Genomic DNA, 21,547 nt, shown 5'->3' on the forward strand with positions numbered 1-21,547 from the left:
GTGACCTTAATGTGTTGAGGCACACAAATGAAAAAGAATCCATCAGTTTCCCAGTCTGAAGGTGAATCATTTGTAGAAAACTGGCTTGGCCTAGTTCCTGAACAATCTTCTTAAAGGGTCTTCCATTTTTCGCATGATGTTCCTCTTCCCAACCCTTTGAGGTAGTCTAAGAGACCTGACCAAAATCATGAATATAATATTACTATCAACCATCGCATTGGCATATGCAGCAAAAGGAACTCGTAGGATATTATTTTGCCAAGAGTATAACTTTACTGATTCAGGCAGCATGCAAAACCTCTTCTGTTCCGCTCTCCACGGAACCAGTCCCTGGTACCCAAAAGTTTGGGGGCTGGTGCCTTATCTGACCACCGTCTAAGTCAGGGGTGTCAAACTCAATTTAATTGACGACAGCATCAAGGCTATGATTGACCACAGGAGAGGAGGGTGTGGTTGACTGGGTGGGTGTGGCCAATTGGATGTGCGTGGCAAGCTTGACACCACTCACTGGCATGGTCGACTGTGTGGGCGTGACCAGCTTGACGCCACTCCCCAAACAGCTGGCATGTTTCCTCCTTGCACTGAGTAGACTGGGCCGAAGCCACGCAAGCCAGCCCCTTACATTTTCCAGGATGGCCCCATGGGCCAGATCCAACTACACCATGGGCTCCTGGGCCTTGTATTTGACACCCCTGGTCTAGGCTACTGCTCTTCCTTCTGTCTCGCTAGCTTATTTTCACATCCGATCACAATTCTTCTCGTTCTGTACCTCCCATCTAGGACACTCGGCTGGTTGGCGGCTATGAGAATGTCCCCACTGTTGACATTCACATGAACCAAATCGGCTTTGAGAAGGAATGGCTGCAGTTCTTGCAGGACTACATTGCACCGGTCACAGAAAAGTTCTATCCAGGCTACCACACCAAGGTAATAGCAGCGTGTCTGAAGGTTATTGGGAGCCGAGTGACGCTGCTTCCAGTCGCCCCAGTTGTTGCCATTAAGTGAGGATTACTGGGGTGGTTGAAGATCTTACGCGACTGCCACTTCTGATTTCCTGCTGGCTTACCCATTGACTTTGCTTATGGGAAGCCGGCAGGGTACATCAGACATTGCAATCCCAGGATCGCTACAAAGCTGGAACTCTAAGGACTGGTTGTAAGTTCCTTTCATTCCAGGTTATCACATGTTTGACTAGTTGCTGAACAAGAGTTTTAACCAAAAGACCATCTAAACGATCATCCCTAGTCAGATTCAAATTTAGCAGCTAGATTTACATGCCACGGTGGCACAGTAGTTAGAGTGCAGTATTGCAGGCTACTTCTGCTGACTGCCAGCTGCCTGAAATTTGGCAGTTCAAATCCCACCAGGCTCAAGGTTGACTCAGCCTTCTGTCCTTCTGAGGTGGATAAAATGAGGATCCAGATTGTTGGGGGCAATAGGCTGACTGTAAACTGCTTAGAAGGGGTTGTAAAGCAGTATATAAGTCTTCGTGCTAAGTGCTATAAAACTTAGTTTTTACTTTGTTTTGGGGTTTATTGGGGGGAAGTAGCATTGGGTGAGTACAATAGTTCTGACTTATTTATGGTTAAATGTAATGTGCAATAACCCCTCGCTCCCCTAAATGGGCTAAATCAGTACCAGTTGGGCTGTAAAAACTCAACTGATTTTGTAAAGATCAGATTTAAGTTTCTTCTCCTAAAAAGTTCTGTGTCCTTTTCACAATTGGCCACATCTGTTTCCTTTGGGTATTATTTTTATTACCCACAATGCACTAGACACAAAACTATTCCATGTTTTGGTATGGGGGGCTCTTATGGGAAACTTCAGTTTTTGAATGAACACATTTTATTTAATAGCGTAAAGTTTTGGTGGGCTGCAGTTCGTTTCATCAAATACACAGATGCCTTTTCATAAAATTTGTTTATGGGGGGGAAAAGTGCTACAGACTCTTATAAGTCAAAACCCCTGTTAATAAAGTCCACCAATGTTGGAAAGGTTGTTTAAAAATTAGAGATATGGTATGTGTATGCATGAAATAAATATGTTCAGTTCCTGGAAAGGACAGGGTAACATTCAAATTTTCATGTAAAGAATATGATAGTGATTAGTCATTGACTTCCAGTGGAATGTTTTTTTTCACTGCCCAGTCTAATCGTCTGTCTCCCAAGGACTGACCTGATCTAACCCTGCTTAGCTTTTTTTTTTAAAAAAAAATCAGCCTGGTGCTGTCATCTACTCTTTACTGTCCACTTAGATTTTTGAGATCTGCCAGTGGCAAGAAAGCAACTTGGGCGTGCTGTACCTGCAGTGAATATGATTGCACCATTTAGGCAGGTAGCGACCGAATCAGATGAGGAGGTGTGGGAGTCAGGGCCAGCATCAAAGGCAACCTGAGAGCCCCGAGGGGGAAGAGGGAATGGAGCTGGCAGAGAAAGAGAGACAGAGGCAGAGCCTGGGCTGTTCATCAGCCCTTGGATAGAGAGTCAACAGCCCCCAGGTCTGAAGGTGGCTGATGAGGAAGAGGAGGAAGAGCTGGGTCCAGTGCCTGATGCGCGGATGTGCCAAAGGCAGAGGAGAGGAGAGCAGTGGAAATCCATGGGCTGATCCTTGGGAAGGAAGAGACACCACTTTAGTAAAGCCCCATTCTAGCTCTGGGGATAAAAGGCAGGGGGAGGAGCTGAATAGATGTGGCAGACAACTATTCATCTTCTGGCCAGACGGACTTGTTAGCCTGCAATGAGAGAGAAACTTTTTGCCTGGGCTGCTGATGCTCCTAATAAAGGAATCTTTGAGCTAACTTCAGAGGGTTTGTCATGTTTGGGGAGCTGGGTCAGAACAGGTATGTACACAATGTGCCATTCTCTACCCTGCCTTCACCAGGAAGGCACTAACTCCAATCTCCTGTTCTCAGGCTCGCGCAATCATGAACTTCATGGTCCGATACCGTCCGGACGAACAGCCTTCTCTTCGCCCCCATCACGATTCCTCCACTTTCACCATCAATGTTGCTCTTAACCACAAAGGGATAGATTATAAGGTGAGTGCTCTTGGAGGACAGGTGTCCTCTGTGAAGAGCTGGAGTTCCCTGTGCTTGACTTGGTCTTGGATGCTTTAGGACTGTGAAGAGAGTGAGAATAGGATTAGGGTTTCAACAATTCTTGGGATGAATTGATTTGAACTTAGTGCGTTGCGCAAACTAAGTTTATGTTTCAGGATCCAATCTGGGTCGGTAACCGGGATCAGAGATTTTGTCTTCCGAGCTTTTGGACTTGTGCTGGAGCCCATCTCCAGGGAACTTCTCGCTAGCGAAGTGTGTGTGCTTTGGGCTGTTCAGTGTGTGAGTTATATGGTGCCTGTTGTATATGGCTTTTTAGATGTTCATTTGGGATGTTGCTGTCTGGCTATTAAGTCATTGGCTGTTGTTCGCTTGTGCTACCAAGCTCTCCCATCCTTAGTACTTGAAAAGCTAGTGATAAATCAGCCCTCCTGTTGACAGATGAAGTTTCCCAAACTTCAGTCATTTCCCTGGCTGTTTTTGTGCCTGCTTGTCCAACAATCTTAGTAGCTGCAAAATTGAATGTATGTCCTTGTTCATTGCGGTATGGATTGCAGATTGGATCCTGCAACATTATCCCGGGACATGTATACCTGCCTTCATTCATACATTTATGTTTGCCTGATGGGTGCATAATGGGCTGTGGGGTCAGTATTGACTCTTTAACAATTATAGAGATAGACCTTCTCCAGGATGGTCACTATGCAACTGGATCATTCAGGTCTTCCAATGGTGCACCTAAGGCCATTGCATCCATCAGGCATGATATTTTTCCGATTAAAATCGGAATTCCGTTTTTTTTCGGAATCGCCCGGGCGGGGCGAGCGGAGCCCGGGCGAGCGGCGGGCGGGGTGGTCGGTGCGAGCGGCGCGCACGCGACGGTCGGTGCGAGGGCGGGTGGGTGGGCGCGCGCGCGCGCGGCAGTCAGTGCGAGCGGCGGTCGGGCGGTGCGAGGGGCGGGCGAGCGGCGGGTGCGCGCGGCGGTCGGTGCGAGCGAGCGGCAGGCACGCGCGGCAGTCGGTGCGAGCGGCGGGCGGTGCGAGGGGCGGGCGGGAGCGCGTGGTGCGAGGGCGGGCGGGAGCGCGCGGTGCGAGCGAACGGCAGGGAGCGGGCGGGCGGGTGATTTCTTGGCGCGCGGTGGGGGGTCTCTTTTGGCCCCGATTTTTTTTTCTGAGGGGAATATCATGCCTGATCCATCTACCTTGCTGCTGGTTGTCTTCTTCCCTTTCTTCCATTCTTCCCAGCACGATAGACCTCTCAAGAGGGCCTAGTCTTGCACAATGTGTCAGTGTTTGCAGCATGACTACTATTGTGATACAACCCAGGAGCACAACACAGCACACAGAGGCTTTGCCTTTTAACATTGGTTTATATACAAGACAGCTATATACTGTACATACATATATGTGGTAGACAAATATGTGGCAATCAATCAATCTTCTTTACTTTGCACGGAGAACTACAATGGAGACAGAACACAAGGAGAGAGAGGTATTCCCTCTCATGTCTCCATATATATAAACAGCTTCTTAAAGTGGTAAAACCCTGTGGACCCATCCTCAATCTTAAAGTGGCAATAACTCTGCTGATTCGTCCTCATTGCATCTGCCTTACAGCAGCTGTTCACCTATTAAATCAATACCTTAACACTCCTCCCATTTAAAGCTGAACAGTTGATAATCCAAATTAACATAGTTAATTTAATTTAATTAATTAATTAAAATAGTTAAAGCTTTAACATAGTTCTGATATTTTGTCCACAGATACAGGCTTTATTAATATGTTGGCTATATTAAAGTCAGTAGAACACTGCTGTAATCTTTTTTTTTTTTTAATAAAAATTTTATTTGGGTTTTCACAAAACATAATACAAGTAAAATTTCTTTTTTTGAGAATAGCATGGTCCTGGGTTATCACTTCTCCATACAGATACAAATTCAATTTCATATTCATGTTTGTGTTCTATTCCATATCTTATTACTATTTTAACATTTTCTCAATAATTTTTCCCTTCCCTTAGTTTTCTCAGTCTTACTTTTTAATTATCTCATTCCTTTCTAAATTCAATTATATATATCTTTTTCTAAGTTTCAATATCTTTCTAGTCATTATATTTATACTTTTGTCTGTCCTGTTTCAATTTCATATTTTCTTTTCTCATTAAACAAAATTTTTCCCTGTAGTTACTAATTGGAGTATGACTCCTTTGCATCTTTTAATTTTTATCCATTCAATTCTTATTTAAACTTCAATTTATGCCTTTACAATTGCCGAACACCATACATGTAAGTACCCATGAAAACTTAAGAAAACAAATATATATATATATATATATATATATATATATATATATATATATATATATATATATATATATATATATATATATATATATATATATATATATATATATATATATAACAATAATAAATAAAATACTTATTCTATTCCAATTCAGCTCTATCATTAATGTTAGTTATAATCTTTGACATCTTTAATATTTCTTTTCAATAGGGTATCATACTTCTAGGAACACTTATAATATTTCCATAATTTTTCATGTTTCTTTCATATTCCTCTTCACTTAAATTTTTATCACATTTATAATTATTAAAATGTTCCCCTCCTTTCCTAATTTCATTCTCTCATTCTCTTTATTTCATTTATTTATTAAACATTCCATTACATTACAATGAGTATTTTATCTATCATTTTAATCACACTTGTTTCATATTTTCAAAGTTAATTTCTATTTCTAATATAACAATACTATCTTATGTGCCCTTGCAGAATCCCCCTTTCAATTAAGTTTTCACCCATTATCTCTGTGTTTTCTAAATAGGCTTATACCCTTAATCCTGGTACGTTTTCCCTGTTTCTCTATGTCCTGTTTGTCCTTTATAATTTCTTTTCCTTTCCCTCTTCCCCCTCTTCTTCTCCCTTCCCTTTTTGACCCCTTCTCTAATTCTGATTCTCTCTTCTGTAATCCTCTCTTCTGTTTCTTCCTAATGTTGTAATTACTTTTCAAACTATTCTTTTTTGGGGTTGTTTTTTCAAATCTTAAATTTTTCACTCTCATTGCTGTAATCTTAATCTTAGCCTATAAATAATTTGAACCTGGTCTCGTCTGTCTAAAATGGTTCTCTCTGTTCCCTAGGGAGGCGGCTGCCGATTTCTCCGCTACAATTGCAACGTGGAATCTCCCCGCAAGGGCTGGAGCCTGATCCACCCAGGACGTCTCACCCACTACCACGAAGGTTTGCCCACCACTTGGGGCACCCGCTACATCATGGTTTCCTTTGTGGACCCCTAATGCTGGCATCCCCTGGCTCACCCCCCCCTCCGGCTCATGGATCATTGAGGGCACCGTGGCGGTCAGTGCATGAGGAGAGGTGCGGAAAAGAGGGGACTCTCTCTCCAGCTTCGTTGCCACTTAGTGCCTTCAAAAGCAGAGAAAGAGACAACTGATTTCCAAGCACAAATGGATTCGGCTACTTCATCATCAGTCACCACTAGCATCAGGAGCCACTGTTGCCTGCCCTCATCTCCCATTGTCCCAAGATTGGAGAAACACAGAGGCCATTCCACTCTTCGGCCAGTTGTTACTTGATACGGATCTGCTCCCTGTGGTTCAGCATCCAAAAGAATTCTTACCATGTTAAGGGGACAAGTATTGTTGGGCTAAGACTCTCCATAGGATGAATTTGAGGTTGCTGTTCAGTTGCTATATCACATCTGACTCTTTGCGACCTCGTGGATCATAGCATGCCATGCCCCACCCTCCACTTCCTCTGGTGTCTCCCGGAGTTTGTCCAAATTCTTGTTCATTGCATTGATGACATTATCTAACCATTTGATGAGCTGCGGCGGTGCGGTGGTTAGAGTGCAGTACTGCAGGCTAGACTGCTGGCTGACTGCAATTTGGCAGTTTGAATCTCACCAGGCTCAAGGTTGACTCAGCCTTCCGTCCTTCTGAGGTTGGTAAAATGAGGACCCAGATTACTGGGGGCAATATGCTGACTCTGTAAACCGCTTACAGAGGGCTGTAAAGCACTGTTAGCGATATATAGGTCTAAGTGCTATTGATATTGCTATTTCATCCTCTGCTGTCACCTTCTACTTTTGCCTTCCATCTTTTCCAACATCAGGGTCTTTTCCAGCGAGACCTTCTATTTTGGTGGCCAAAGCATTTGAGCATCAGAGAAACAGAGTTGGAAGGGACTTTGGAGGTCTTCTAGTCCAACCCCCTGCTTAAGCAAAAAACCCTGTGCCATTTCGGACAAAAGGAATGTCCAATCCCTTGTTAAAAAGAGAGAGCTACAGCTTCACTATCTGTCCTTCCAAAGAACATTCAGGGTTGATTTCCTTCAGAATTTACTGACTGGATCTCCTTGCAGTCTCGCTAGAATCTTCTCCAATACCACAGGATGGATAAAAACCTGAATTCTTCCTTGCCAGAATTCCAGAATTTCATCTCGTCCGCTCCTAATTTTCTGTCAAGCCCCCTCCTTGGGCTACAATCTGCCATGTTCTTTCCGAATCCGATTTTGGGAGAGTGGCGGGAGGGCACAAGATCTGGCTACTGGTGAAACAATAAGGGTGTTTCAGCCCAGCTCTCATGCACGAGAAGATTGGGATGGGGCTAGAAGTTGTGCCCTGGAAGGCTTCTTTCTTTGTTTACAAAAGCAACTCCAGGAAGTCCAAGGAAGCAATGAAGAAAGAAGACAAAGGACAAATTGGTTTTTCTTCACTCCTGATCCTGGGGAGAGAGAAAGCCTTCTGTATAGGCATGCCTCTCGACTCCGTTGGGCTGGAAAGGGAGGGAGGAGGACACAGGAGGCTAACTACAGTTATAAATCAGCCCCCACCCAAAAAAAGCTCTTGATGCATTTTCAAATTCCTACGAATGTTAAGCACTGTAATGGGAGCAAAGACATCAGTCACATCTTATTTTCCAATGCTGGGCACAATCCCAGGGCTAAAAGTCTTTCAGTCATCATGCTCCATAAAGGGTGACCTGTATCTATTTGATAACTAAGAGACCCTTCTTTTCATTCCTCGAGCCTTGTGGCTCTTGGTGGGAGCTCGCAGCCTTGTGTAGCCTCTCACAATATTGTACGCCATGGGCTATTGGTCAGTGCGGGCGGAGGGGTGGCAGTGTGCTAGCGGTGTCCCATATGAAGCGTGCTTTAAATTATTTCCTGTTGGACAGCATACTAAATAAAGCTCCGTTTTAAAAGAGGCAAGTGCGCTCAGCTTTACTCGAGAAAAGGGAGAAATGGAAGTTTTGCAACCTGAGCTCGTTGGCTAGAGATCTTTTGGTTAGTCAGGATCGTTGGAGGAGGCTTTAGAGGTCAGCTGCTTGGGGAAGAATCCCCTGGAACACATCTAGCAGGAGGCTCTCTAGTCTTTGAAGATCTTTAGTGAAGACTATTTCATGTGGCTCTCTATTCCACTGGCTAACGGTTCAAAGTCTATAGTTCATCCTTCCTGATACCAGCTTGCATCTACTGTGTTTTCCCAAAAATACGACCTACCCCAGAAGTAAGTCCTAGCTTGATTTTTCCATGTGCTCAATATAAGCCCCCCCCAAAAAATAAGCCCTAATTAAGATGCCACCAGGTTGCACAGGTAAAAATTAAGGTAGGATGGGGATGAGGGGGTACTACTTACCTTCAGATAGTTGCAGCCAGGCCTCGCACACCTCGGCTCATTTCTTCTGCAGCTGGCAAGGCTTTCCTGAAGGCCTCTGCAGCCGATAACAGAGCTCCGGCTCAATCTGGACCTCTGTTATTGGCTGCAGTGGCCTTCAGGAAAGCCTTGCTGGTCAAAGAAGTTCCTGAAGGCCTCTGATAGTAAAAAAAGATGTTTGGGGCGATGCACGCAAGTGAGGTGAGTTAGTGGATGACATTCCCCCCTCCCAAAAATAAGACCTGGTGCCTTTTTTGGTGGCAAAAAGTATAAGACAGTGTCTTATTTTGGGGAGAATGGTACTCTTTAAGCCGTTGTTTTAAGATGTTTGTAATGATACAAGGGTGTCGTGTATGAACTAAACCAGTGTTGTCAACCTCGGCAGGTTTACGATGCACGGACCTCAACTCCCAGCATTGCTGGCTGGGGAATTCTGGGAGTTTAAGTCCATGCATCTTAAACCTACAGAAGTTAACAAATACCAAACTAAAATAAGGGATCAGTTTGCCTTCCAAGATTCCCTGAGCCGGGAATTCTAATCGATTGGAAATTCTTAAATTTCCGATGGGAAGAAAACCAGCTCAGCCATTCAGTAGACCCATCATTGATGTTTCCTTCTAGTACCAGCTAAATCCCTTCTTGTTTCTACAATTGGAAAACTGAGCCATCCGTTCAGTCTTCCCCACTAAGGCAAGTCGAATAATACTCCTTTCAACACCAGCAAACGGGAGCCGAGCACAGAGGCCTCTATTCTTATCTCCAATTGCAGACTTGAAACACAATCCTGAGCTGTAATATTGACTTCTCCGATGTCAGGCTCATGTACTCCAGCTGATATTTGAAGCTAGAAGCTTCCCATTTAAGGTAAAAAGCTTAGTTCGTACAATCTATTAATCCTACTGGTTATATGTTCTCTTCTGGCTTTGTGAGTTGTCAAAGGGAACTATTCTGGTTTGGGGAATTTGGTATTTTGGGCAAACACCAGCCTTGGTATTAAGTGTTCTGACCTGGCTCCCAAGCATGCTGTTTTTAATTAAACGGTCCCTTTGTTAGGAGTGCCGGCAAAGAGACTCTCTCTCTCTCTCTCACACACACACACACAGCAGTCTCTTAAGTGCCAATGGAAAGCAAAGCTCGCTCCCTTTCCCCTTGAACCAACTCCCAACACATCAGGAGTGTCTCTCTCACCACACTCTTAACGGAAGTCCTGGAAGGTGCACCCACTCTTCTTCCAGCAGCAGATCTCTCTCTTTCTCTCTTTCCCTCTCTTTCTCTCTTTCTCTCTATCTCTTTCTCTCACACACATACACACAATGTTCTGAAGGCGCACTCGACTCTCAGCGCCACAGATTACCGGGAAGCATTCCAATACAGCTCCAGGCAGGATTCAGAAGTTCAGACTATCAGTGGCTGATCGATAGGGAGACAAAGAGTTGTCTGCCACATCTATTCATCTCCGCCCCCTGCTTTTTATCCCCAGACCAAGGCTAGTTGCTTTGCTAGCAACGGTGGGTCTTCTGTCCCAAGGATCGGCATCGGCGTGTCAGGCATGGAACTGTTCTTCCTCTTCCTCCTCAGCAGGGGTGGGATTCAAAAATCCCAACAACCGGTTCTCTGCCCGGTTGCTGGGTGGGCGTGGCCATGGTGGGCATGACCTACCACAACTTTTGGAAGGGCAATTTTTTGCCTTCCCCAGAATGCAGAGGCTTCCCTTGGGCCTCTGGGAGAGCAAAAATGGGTTCCAGAGGCCCTCCGGAAGCTGGAAACAGGCTTGTTTCTGGGACTTCCAGGAGGGCTGTTTTTCGCCCTCCCAGAGCCTCCGCGCAGACCCTGCACTTACCTGCATCCAATATGGGCTGTGTGGAGACTCCTAGGAGGGGCCAGCTGGTCAGTTCAACTACCAGTTCCGCGAACCAGATGTAAATTTAACACCCGGTTCACCCAAACCCAACTGAATCCCACCCCTGCTCCTCAGCCACTTTCAGACCTGTGGACTGTTGCCTCTCCATCTGGGGGCTGATGGATGGCCCAGGCTCTGCCTCTGCCTCTCTCTCTGACTGCTCCATTCCCTCTTCCCCCTTGGAGCTCTCAGGTTGCCTTAATGCTGGCTCCGACTCCACCTCCTCGTCTGATTCGGCTGCTGGAGGGAGCAGCAGGCCGACAGACCACATTAACAGACTCTTGTATTTACTAAGGAGAAGCAAAAACTTAAAGCAAGCACTGGCACATTTTGTTCATCTTTTATTTTTTATTATTTTTTTTAAAAGGCTATTTGGGATAGAAAAACACAAGAGAGGTCCCAGCGCAAGCAAATATGGCACAGAATAAATTAAAGTACAATCTCTGCTTTCTCCCCAAGTGAAACCTCTTCCAGCTCGAGAGCTAAAGAGAGCAACACATTAATAAATACAAGCCGATCTGTGGTGTAGTTTCCAGGCTGGAAGCGAGGAAAAGGAATTCCTCGCTCACAAAGGAGAAAATCCAGCATATTCAGGCAGGTTACATGAAGGAGAAAAGTCTGTTGAACTGTGAGGGTGTGGGGAAGAGTTGGAATAAGCTGGGTCCATAGGCTGTAAGAGTCCTGGATTCCCGGCACCGGAAAGGACAGGAAGTGAGGTAGAGAAGGGACATCACCTGAGCCCAGGTTAAGGACCACTGGGAAGGTTTGAATTATTGGCAGCGACAGCACCGTGAACAGGATTAGGAAACTGATAATACCGGCGTGGATCCTGTTTGCAAAACACATTTTATTGGGGGAGAGGGGAGTGTGTTCCACCTACCAGAGTTCTGCCAACGAAGGGCAAGGCACACCCATCTTTCAACGTGGGTGAAATACAAACCAGCTTGCAATGAGCCCAAAACAAACCTAAGGAGTGGTAGGCCTGAATCGTTAACATGTATTTTTTAACAGGATAAGTCATTGCAAAATGGGGAGGGGGGGGCAGGTAGAACTCCTGCTCAGGTTGAACTGACCTTTCTGGTTAAACCCAAGGCCATCCATTTGATCGTATCTCGGATCAGGGAATCTCCTGAAATATGGCACCATTGCTATCTAATGTAGAATATTGGGTCACCTCTTCACCCCAACCCTCTGAGAAGGTTCGTAGTCCTCACTCAGGGTTACCAAGATGCCACACAGACTCAGAGGAGTTAGTACGCAACTTGGGAACGGTAAGAACAGGAGGTTAGGAAGTCTGTAAACTCTGCAATGCAAGTGAAAATGCAGTCTGTCGCCCCCTTCTGGCAGAAGGGGCACATTTGAAGTAGTGCCTTTGCTGGTTAATTTCTGGCATTGCAGTTCCGAACAGTCAAATCAGGCATGCTTGCATCTCTCTTCCACTCTCACCCTTCGGTGACCTTTGATCCAAAACACAACTGCTCTCTTCCATCCTCCCCATCTTCAGTGCACCCTTGAGGAAAATGTTGCTCCACGCCCAGTGAAATCGAAATTGAACCTTGAGTCCAGCTGTGAGATTGATCGCAGGCCGGGGTCCGCAGTCACTGGCTCCGTTGGCTGTGCAGTTTCGGTCTCAAGCTGAGCTGGACTTGCTTTTGACACAATTGGTGCGCATCAGCTGCAGCTGGCGGGCCACCTGGAGGACGCGGTAGCGCTCGCGGAGGTTGCGCCGGCGTACGTGTTCATTCGTGATCTCCTGCACATAGCAAGAAGGGAACCAGCCCTTCTTGCCATCGGCTAGGCGTATGCCCTCGTACCAGCCTGTAGCATGGGGGGTAGGAGAGGAAGACAGAAGAGAGGAAAGGAAAGGAAGGCAGAAAAGAGAAAGACAAAAGAGAGGAGAGGAGACAGCAAGGAGAAGAACACCGAAAAGAGGAGAGAGACAAAGGAGACGAGAGGAGAGGCAGGCAGAAAAGAGAAGACAGCAAAGAGGAAGACAAAAGAAGAGAGGAGGAGAGGAGCGAACAGAAAATAGAGGAGAAGAGGAGAGGAAGACAAAAGGGGAGGGGAGAGGCAGGCAGAAAAGAGGATAGAGAAGAGGAGAGGAAGACAGAAAATAGAACAGGAGAGGAGAGGAGAGGCAAGCAGAAAAGAGGAGGAAACCGCAAAAGGAAGACCGGAAAGAGGAGAAGACAGAAAAGAGAGGAGAGATGAGAGGAAGACAGAAAATAGAAGAGAACAGGACAGGAGAGAAAGATAGAAAATAGAAGAGAGGAGAGGCAGGCAGAAAAGGGAGGATAGAAAATAGAGGAGACAGCAAGGAGGAGAAGATAGGAAAGAAAAGAGGAGAGGAAGACAAAAGAGAGGAGAGGAGACAGCAAAGAGTAGAAGACAGAAAATCGTGAAGACAAAAAAAGGAAACAATGAAGACTGCTCTGCCCCCTTTTCATTGCCTCAAAATTTATTGGGAGACTGTCCTGTCGCTTTGTGAAACTCCAACAAGCACATTCCTGCTGAATCAGCCCCGCCCTCATCCAGGGAGTCTTCAACTGGCAACCATTCATTTAGTGATTCTTTGAAGTTAACCACAGCATTGAAAAAAACGAACTACTGCATGAGGAATGCTGGGAGTTGAAGTCCACACATCTTAAAAGTTGCCAAGACTGAGAAACACGGGTCTAGGGAGCCCCCCCCCCAAATCCTTTTTGCACCTACTTGTACCTCACAAACTCACAAACGTATTAAAAGGCGGGAGCTCTCGCTGGAGCTCAAGAGACTTTCTGCCTTTTAAAGGGGGGGGGGGGGTGAAATTGAGTCGGAAAAGGTGTAACCAGAGTCCTGTTTTTTATTTTATTTTGGCTTTTTTCTGCTATGCGAGGAAGGATGAGATTGAATATAATCCATAAAGGAGGATTTTGTGCTGAGGTGCATAGCTTACAACTGGGAGGTTGGGGGTGGCAATAAAACTCTAGACCAGAGGTCCCCAAGTCCCGGTCTGTGGCCCAGCACTGGGCCACGGCATGTCAGAAACCAGGCTGTACAAACAAATGAAGCCTCATCCACGGGATGCAAGCAGCATGCAAAACCACGCCTGCTCTAGTCCACGGAAAAACCTCTCTCCATGGAGCCGGTCCCGCTGCCCAAAAGATTGGGGCTGCTGCTCTAGACCGATTATTACCCGATATTACAACAGTATGTGAGATTAAAGTTGAGTTTAGTTCAATACAGACAGCCCTGCAGTTCTCAGAAGTGATTTGCTATCGCTTTTTCCTCAGATGCTTACAGCCTAGCCTGGGATCACCTGGTGGTCTCCCTTTCAAGTGCCGCCGGAGCATTACACCGCATTAAAACCGTCGGGACGGCCAGTGTTCTAAACAGCGGAAGGCCATTTTCTTCAAGGATACCCTCTCTCTGTGTTGGGGACTTTAGCTTCCAGCAGGCTGAGAATTTGGGAAGGTGCCGGAGTCACCGAAAGGACCTCGAAGGATCGGAAGCGAATCCTTTAGCAGAGAACTCTGCTAAAAAAACACCATCTTTGGGTTAGGAAGCCCCACAGCCAATTTCTAAATTGTTCGGAGAAAGAAGAGGAAGAAATCGCAATTTGGTCACAAACGGTTAGGGAGGGTCACATCCGCAGTCTCACCCTCAGTTTTGCGCACCACGTTGACGATGTCTGTTGGCTCAAGGCTCAGCTCGTCTGCCTGGGCTGCGCTGTAGGTCTCTGTGCATTGAACCTGGGGACAATCTGTGGAAAGGGAGGAGAAAAAAAATAACCGAATGAATTATTTCTTACGAAAATAATAATAATCAAAAGAAGGAAAGGGAGGACAATGAGGGAAAGGTATCAAGTGTCTGTGTGGTGGTAGGGAATAAATTTCCTGACCCTTATGTATTTATTACTATATTTCCCTGAAAATATGACCTACCCTGAAAATAAGTCCTATCTTTTTTTACACATGAGCCCAATATAAGCACTACCCCCAAAATAAGCCCTAATTAAGACCCCCTCCAGGATGCATGGGTAAAAATTAAGCTAAGGTGGGGATGAGGGGATGCAGCTGCCCTACTACTTACCTTCGGACAGTTGCAGCCAGGCCTCACACACCCGACACCTGCTTTGCTGGCCCATTTTTTCTGCAGCTGGTAAGGCCAGCAAGGCTTTCCTGAAGGCCTCTGCAGCTGATAACAGAGCTCCGGATCAATCTGGGGCTCCGTTATTGGCTGCAGAGGCCTTCAGGAAAGCCTTGCCGGCCTCTGAAGGGGTTCCTAAAGGCCTCTGACAGCGAAAAGGAGGCCAGGGCCGACGTGTGCAAGTGAGGTGAGTCAGGATGACCACCACCCACAAAAATAAGACCTTGTGCCTTTTTTTTGATGGCAAAAAGTATAAGATAGGGTCTTATTTTCAGAGAAACACAGAGTATATTTATACTCCACTTTTTCTGTAACATGCAACATGCATACAAAACCAGAACAACAAAATCAAAAGGGACCTTGGAGGTCTTCTAGTCCAACCCCCTGCTCAAACAGGAGACCCTGTACCATTTCAGACAAATGGTGGTCCAGTCACTTCTTGAAAACTTCCAGTGTTGGAGCATTCAACACTTCTGGAGGCAAGTTATTCCACTGATTCATTTTTCTCAGGAAATTTCTCCTTAGTTCTAAGTTGCTTCTCCTTGTTTAGTTCTCATCCGTTGCTTCTTATTCTGCCTTCAGGTGCTTTGGAGAATAGCTTGGCTCTCTGTTCTTTGTGGCAGCCCCTTAGATATTGAAAGACTGCTATCACGTCACCCCCAGTGCTTCTTTTTATTAGACCAGACATGCCCAATTCCTGCAACCATCCTTCATATGTTTCATCCTCCAGGCCCTTAATCAAATTTCTTGCTCTTCTGCTTACTCTAGCCTGCAGCCTTAACTACTAAAGAAAACTAGCTTTAGGTAAATTGCAAATTGGGAAAGGAAGAAATCAAGTCCTGTCACAGCACACCGAATTTAACCTGAAAACCAATGTCCTTAGTCTGTTTCAAAGCTCAAGATATTTTCATTTTGGTGATTTTAGCCTCCCCAGACATCACATTTCTGTGCCATCCAGAAGTCGTGGGACAGGAATGTGATGTTCCTCAATTTTCTTAGTCTATGAACAAGAAGCAGTAGCAAGGGAGAGGAGGAAAGTTTAAAAGGAACACAGCCAAAAAGCCTCACCCCAATCTTCATAGATGGTTTCCTGCTTGTTATTAGGCTGGGACTCATGGCAAGGGAAAGCACCCATCCAGCGGTGCATGTCGGATCTGGAAGAGATAATTTTGGAGATATATTATTTGGGTTTCATTCATTCATTCATTCAACCACCCATCCATCCATTAACCCATCCGTTATGGCTTCCCATCTTCCAGATGCAGCTGAATGACTAACAATGCATTGTAAACAATGCAAAGAAAAATGTTCAATAAAGCATTTTAAAAAACCAAAATGGTCATTGAAAGCAAACCCCAGTATCTCTGCAGATATATAGCCCTTAGCATTAAGCATTAAGGAGCCTCTGTGGTACAGTGGTTAGGTTGTAGTACTGCAAGCTACTTCTGCTGCAGTCAGCTGCCTACAATTTGACAGTTCAAATCCCACCAGGCTCAAGGTTGACTCAGTCTTTCATCCTTCCGAGGTGGGTAAAATGAGGACCCAGATTGTTGGGGGCAATAAGCTGACTCTGTAAAACCGCTTAGAGAGGGCTGCAAAGCACTATAAAGTGGTATATAAGTCTAAGTGCTATTGCTATTGCTATTTGGATTTATATACCGCTTCCTTCACAATGCTTTACAGCCTTCTCTAAGAGGTTTACAGAGTCAGCATATTGCCTCCAACATTCCAAGTTCTCATTTTACCGAAAGGATGGAAGGCTGAGTCAACCTTGAGCCAGTCAGGATTGAACTGCTGGCAGTGGGCAGAGTCAACCTGCAATACTGCATTCTAACCACTGCGCCATCAAGGCACCACTAATATCTCCCACGCGCCTTTCCGCTGATTTCCAGCAAAACAAAAACCAAAAACACAGGAATACATTGATTTGTTTAACAACCGTCACAACTTAAAACCATAATGGGCAGACTCGGTTATGGTTGTAAGTTCACTTAACAACTGGGGCATTGTCTTAACAACCATTGCAAAAAAAGTCATAAAATTGAGTTTTGTTATGTGGCTACCTCAACTTATGTTGTGACTTATGATGGAAATTCTGCACTCCATAAGGGCCGTAGGTCAAGGATTACCTGTACACACTTCTATGGTAGATCTATCCCAATGATATTTTTTCAAGAGGCAATGGGACATTCTGGTTTTTCTTTGAAGATGTTTCAATTCTCAACCAAGAAGCTTTTCTTCAGAGCTGAAGAAGCTTCTTGGATGAGAAGCAAAATGTCTTCAAAGAAAAACAAAGTCCAGCTGCCTCTTGAAAAAGCATCTTTTGGACAACCATGGCCTGGATGACCTGAGAATCTCCATAGACACTTCTAGATCTAGATCAAATGTTCTAGCCCTCTGAAAAAAAAGCAGGAAGCTGTGATCACCTCTCCTTTCTATTTATAAACGGGGCGCAGTTACCACCATCTTTTCGCTCCTTTGTGGCTACTCACTGTGTCGGGGCACGACAGAGGCGTTCGCTACTCCGCCCTTGATGGTTCTCCATCAACGTCAGGTAGAAGCTGTTCTCTGTGTTTTGGCCAGCAGAGGTGTCCTCACAGCTCTGGGCCTGGACTAGCGAGCGATGGGCATAATCCAGCACCACAAAGCGTTCTGAACTGCAGGAACAGATCCGGAACGGAAGCAAAAGGAACATATTAGTGAATCCCAGCTTAGTCGCTTTCGTAGAAGTGTGACTGGCAGCAGCTGATCCCCCAACAGAAGTTTCCCAGATCAGTGGGCCTCCACATGGGATCAAATGTCAACCATCATGGAGACCTAGGACCTGTAGATGAATAGATCTGGAAGCTCCCCAACCAGAGGAATCTCCTTTAGATAGCTAAGGTTCTCATCTAGGAGTAGACAGAGAACCTGGGGCAATAGCAATAGCACGTAAGACTTATATATTGCTTCATAGTGCTTTACAGCTGTCTCAAAGCGGTTTATAGAGTCAGCATATTGCTCTCAACCACCGAGGTCCATGATGGCAACCTATGGCACGCGTGTTGCCATCTCTGTGGGCATGTGAGCCATCACCCCAGCTCAGTTCCACTGCGCATGTGCGTGCGCCTCCCACCAGCCAGATGATTTTCAGGTATCTGCCGTGCATGCATGGGGGGCGGGGCACATACGGGAGATGTGCGCGCATCTGCAGGGGATGGGGAAGCATGGGGGGTTGTGTGCACATGCATGGGGGAGGGGTCACGGAAGTGTAGCGCACGCATTGCATGATGGGTGCAGGCATGTGTTTATGCGCTCACGTGCACACCGGTATGCAATGACAAAAAGGTTAGCCATCATTGATCTAGGTTCTCCTTTTACCAACCTCAGAAAGATGGAAGGCTAAATCAACCTTAAGATGGTCAGAATTGAACTCCTGGCAGTGGGCAGAGTCAGTCTGCAATACTGCATTCTAACCACTGCGCCACCACGGCTGCTGCAATCATTCCACCAGGCAAGATGGATTGATGCTTTGCCCCAGAGGCTGAAGTCTTTCTGCATCCATCTCTGTGTTTTTTTAAAAAAAAACTGGCAAGTTTTCAGGCCTCAAGATTTGAAGCAGGTGCCTTGGAAAGTAGGCCCTGCTCCATTCTCAAACTTGCAAAATTTGCAGAAGCAGAACTAAAGCCCAAACTTTGCTGTCTCCTCAATTCATCCCCTCAAAACGTGACCTTGAAGGGCAGAGGTCAAGTTTGTCCTCCTTCTCCTGCTTCTTCTATAGATTATCAACTCCATAATTCCTTGCGGGGTGGAGTTTGGGCAACTGAATGAACCTAGCAGAGTGTTTAATGGCCGGATGCCCTTCCTGTCACCAGTGCGGAGCTTTGTTCAGCAGTGTGCCCAATATCTGCCCCCACCTAGGATCGAACTCACAGCCTCCTAATTGTGTGGCAAGAGCTCTACCTCTAGGCCAACGCACCACTCCTTCCTGCCTCTTCTATAGATACACCCCTTTAAATGCAAACTAATCATCTTGTTGCCAGATTTTTTGGCCTAGGCCTTCTGGGCTAACCTCTTGCGCTGAGTGACCAGCAACAGGTCATTGAAGAGGAACAGGTAGATGGGGATCAGTTTGGGCTTGTTGCCAAAGATGGTGCCACGATGCACAACTTCCAGGAGTTCTCCCTGCTTTAACAGCTGTCGGGTCTGGGAAATGATGGGAATGGCCTAAATCGGAAAGAGAATCATTAGAAAAAATTCTTGGAAGCCATCTGGATTTTTTTCAAGGAAGGACAACAAAGATTCTCTAAGAAAATTCACAGTATTTTTCAGCCTTGGTGGCTTTAAGATGGGTAGACTACAATTCCCAGAATTCCTCAGCCAGTTTTGCTGGTTGTAGAATTCTGGATGTTGAAATCCACATATGCAAACATAGCTGGAATTGAGAAACTTTGTGGTAGCTAGTCGTGGAATTCTGGGAACTGAAGTCCACATGTAATTGAAACAGAATTAATAGTGATTGATTGATTGATTATTTGCCATCAGGTCACTTCTTATTCTTCTGCAAAATATATTCTGGGGGCATAACTTTATTTTCCAATTATCACATTTGGGATTGTGGAAGGTTTAAGAAAGCCTGATTTTCATTGTGGTTATTTTCTGATTTGGATGTTGTCTGTATGAATAAAGTGCTTTTCCCTCCCCTTCTAGTTAATCTAGGGCAGTTTTTCCTGTGGACTTCAACTCCCAGAATTATGCTATGCTGGCTGGGGAATTCTGGGAGTTGAAGTCCATACATCTTAAGAGTCACCAAGGTTGCAAAACACTGGGTTAGAGCTTTCCAAAATGGCAGTCTTTAATGTGTAAAACCTAGTTACCTATACCTCTTGAATAGGCTGATCTGAGGATCCCTTGCAGGAAAAATATCACCACATCACCTCCCAAACGCACAACCCTAGGCAGCTCTATCTTCTCTTAAATTCCCCAGTTCATGCAAGCCTTCTTGGAGGCCCACAGGGACAAGCTGTGGCAGGCTAGAGCAAGGCCAAAGACGGGCCCAAGCCAAACCCCTTCTGACCTTCAGCTTATCAAACTCAATCTTGCTGGCTGTGTGAATCAGTTCTTCCATATGACGCATGCGGCCGACCTCGGAGTTACATTCTTCTATGATCTAAAGCAGAGATTTGGAGACGTCAGGCAGAAGAGAAAGAACTGTCCGTTTTCCTGAGGCTTTCTAAAAGTTACTGGCTGCCCCTCCCTCAAGGTAAATGACAGAAACAGGGCTCGACAAAGCGTCAATCCAAGCAAAAGCATCCTCCAAAATATGCCAGGCGCCAACAAGACGTGGCTTCCCCCCACCATTCGTTTTTCTCTCCAACAATTTAGAAACACGGATTCAGGTAATCCTCGACTTACAACACTTCATTTAGTGACTGTTTAAAGTTACAACAATACTTTGTGACTTATGACCGTTTTTCAAACTTGCAACCGTTGCAGTATCTTCTTGGTCATGAGATCAAAATTCAGAGGCTAGGGCAATGGGTTCATGTCACTTCTAGTCCTTTTTTAAAATTAAACTAGACATATCCAATTCCAACAACCGTTCTTTATATGTTTTAGCCTCCAGTCCCCTCATCATCCTGGTTGCTCTTCTCTGCACTCTTTCTAGAGTCTCAACATCTTGTTTACACCGTGGCGACCAAAACCGGATGCAGGATTCCAAGTGTGGCCTTACCAAGGCCTTATAAAGTGGCATCAAGTGATCTTGATTCTATTCCCTCTGTTTATGCAGCCCAGAATGGGGAAGCCAGATTCACTTAACAGCCATGATACTAATGGAACAACTGTAACAATACAATTAATAACAACTGTAGCAACAAAAAGTCATAAAATGCAGCAAAATTTGCTTACTGAGCAACAGAAATCATACATCGAGGATTAACTGTGGTTCTGGGGAGGACTGTTGTAAGTTCGAGGACTTGCTGTATATTTTCAAAGGAAAGGACAGAGTACCAAAAAACAAAAACAAAAAAAACCCCTTCCAATTATTTGTACTTCAGTTCCCACAATGCATTGCCTTTGGCTAGCATCGATGGCAACTGACCGTGATGATACTTTAGAGCAGGGCTATCAAACTTGATTTCATTGAGGGCCGCATCAGGGTTGTGCTTGACCTTGGGGGTGTCTGGGGGCGTGGCCAGGGAGGCATGGCCACTCATGTTGGGGGCACCTCGGGTGGCCCAATCGCTTTGCCAACTAAAACGGAGCTCCATTTTTGCTGGCAGAGGGTTGCAGGATGTCGTCGCAGCTGGAAACAGAGCTCAGGAGGGCTGTGTGAGGCCCTCCCGAGCTCCATTTTCGTTGGCAGGGGCACCATGAGGTGGTCCTTTGGTTTTCCCAGGGTGGTCCCGCAGGCCAGTTCTAAGCACCTTGCGGGTCACATCTGACCCTTGGGCCTTGAGTTTGACACCCCTGTTTTAGAGGGTGCCAGGTAGTGGTGGGATTCATTTTTTTTAACTACCGGTTCTGTGGGCGTGGCTTGGTGGATCCATGTTGTGGCTTGGTGGGCGTGGCTTGGTTGGCATGGCAGGGCAAGGATACTGTAAAATCTCCATTCCCTCCCACTCCAGGGGGAAGGTTATTGCAAAATCCCCAATCCCTCCCCACCCCACCCCACCCCACTAGCCTGCTTTCCAGCTCCGTTCTCCTATGCAGAGCAACCAAAGAAGACCCAGCCAATCAGCTGGGACTTGAGAGGTAGAGAATAGATGGGGGCAAGACCAGTCAGAGGTGGA

General features: G+C 45.8%; 2 protein-coding genes across 7 annotated transcripts in view; one reads left to right on the forward strand and one right to left on the reverse strand.

The window, feature by feature from the left end:
- PLOD3 (procollagen-lysine,2-oxoglutarate 5-dioxygenase 3) overlaps positions 1-8,297 on the forward strand; it is a 56,212-nt gene extending 47,915 nt beyond the window's left edge. Inside the window, exons 17-19 of the mRNA XM_026683942.2 lie at positions 781-927; positions 2,912-3,037; positions 6,213-8,297. Coding sequence (XP_026539727.1) covers positions 781-927; positions 2,912-3,037; positions 6,213-6,368 — 429 coding nt within the window. The 3' untranslated portion in view covers positions 6,369-8,297. The remainder of the gene's footprint in view (positions 1-780; positions 928-2,911; positions 3,038-6,212) is intronic.
- ARHGEF15 (Rho guanine nucleotide exchange factor 15) overlaps positions 6,211-21,547 on the reverse strand; it is a 91,041-nt gene continuing 75,704 nt past the window's right edge. For 4 of the 6 annotated variants that reach the window (XM_087947696.1, XM_087947694.1, XM_087947695.1 and 1 more), the window contains 6 exons: positions 19,831-19,923; positions 18,826-18,980; positions 17,267-17,431; positions 15,843-15,928; positions 14,287-14,388; positions 6,211-12,464 (listed from right to left, as the gene is read on the reverse strand). In XM_087947696.1, coding sequence (XP_087803822.1) covers positions 12,277-12,464; positions 14,287-14,388; positions 15,843-15,928; positions 17,267-17,431; positions 18,826-18,980; positions 19,831-19,923 — 789 coding nt within the window. In that variant the 3' untranslated portion in view covers positions 6,211-12,276. Of the gene's footprint in view, positions 12,465-13,977; positions 14,162-14,286; positions 14,389-15,842; positions 15,929-17,266; positions 17,432-18,825; positions 18,981-19,830; positions 19,924-21,547 lie in introns of those variants that run through there. The other 2 variants (XM_087947699.1, XM_087947698.1) reach the window with 2 other exon arrangements.

The sequence above is a fragment of the Notechis scutatus genome, chromosome Z (assembly GCF_049901735.1).
Source record: "Notechis scutatus isolate UNSWTSFEM ecotype Mainland chromosome Z, rNotScu1.2, whole genome shotgun sequence".
NCBI lineage: Eukaryota > Metazoa > Chordata > Lepidosauria > Squamata > Elapidae > Notechis > Notechis scutatus.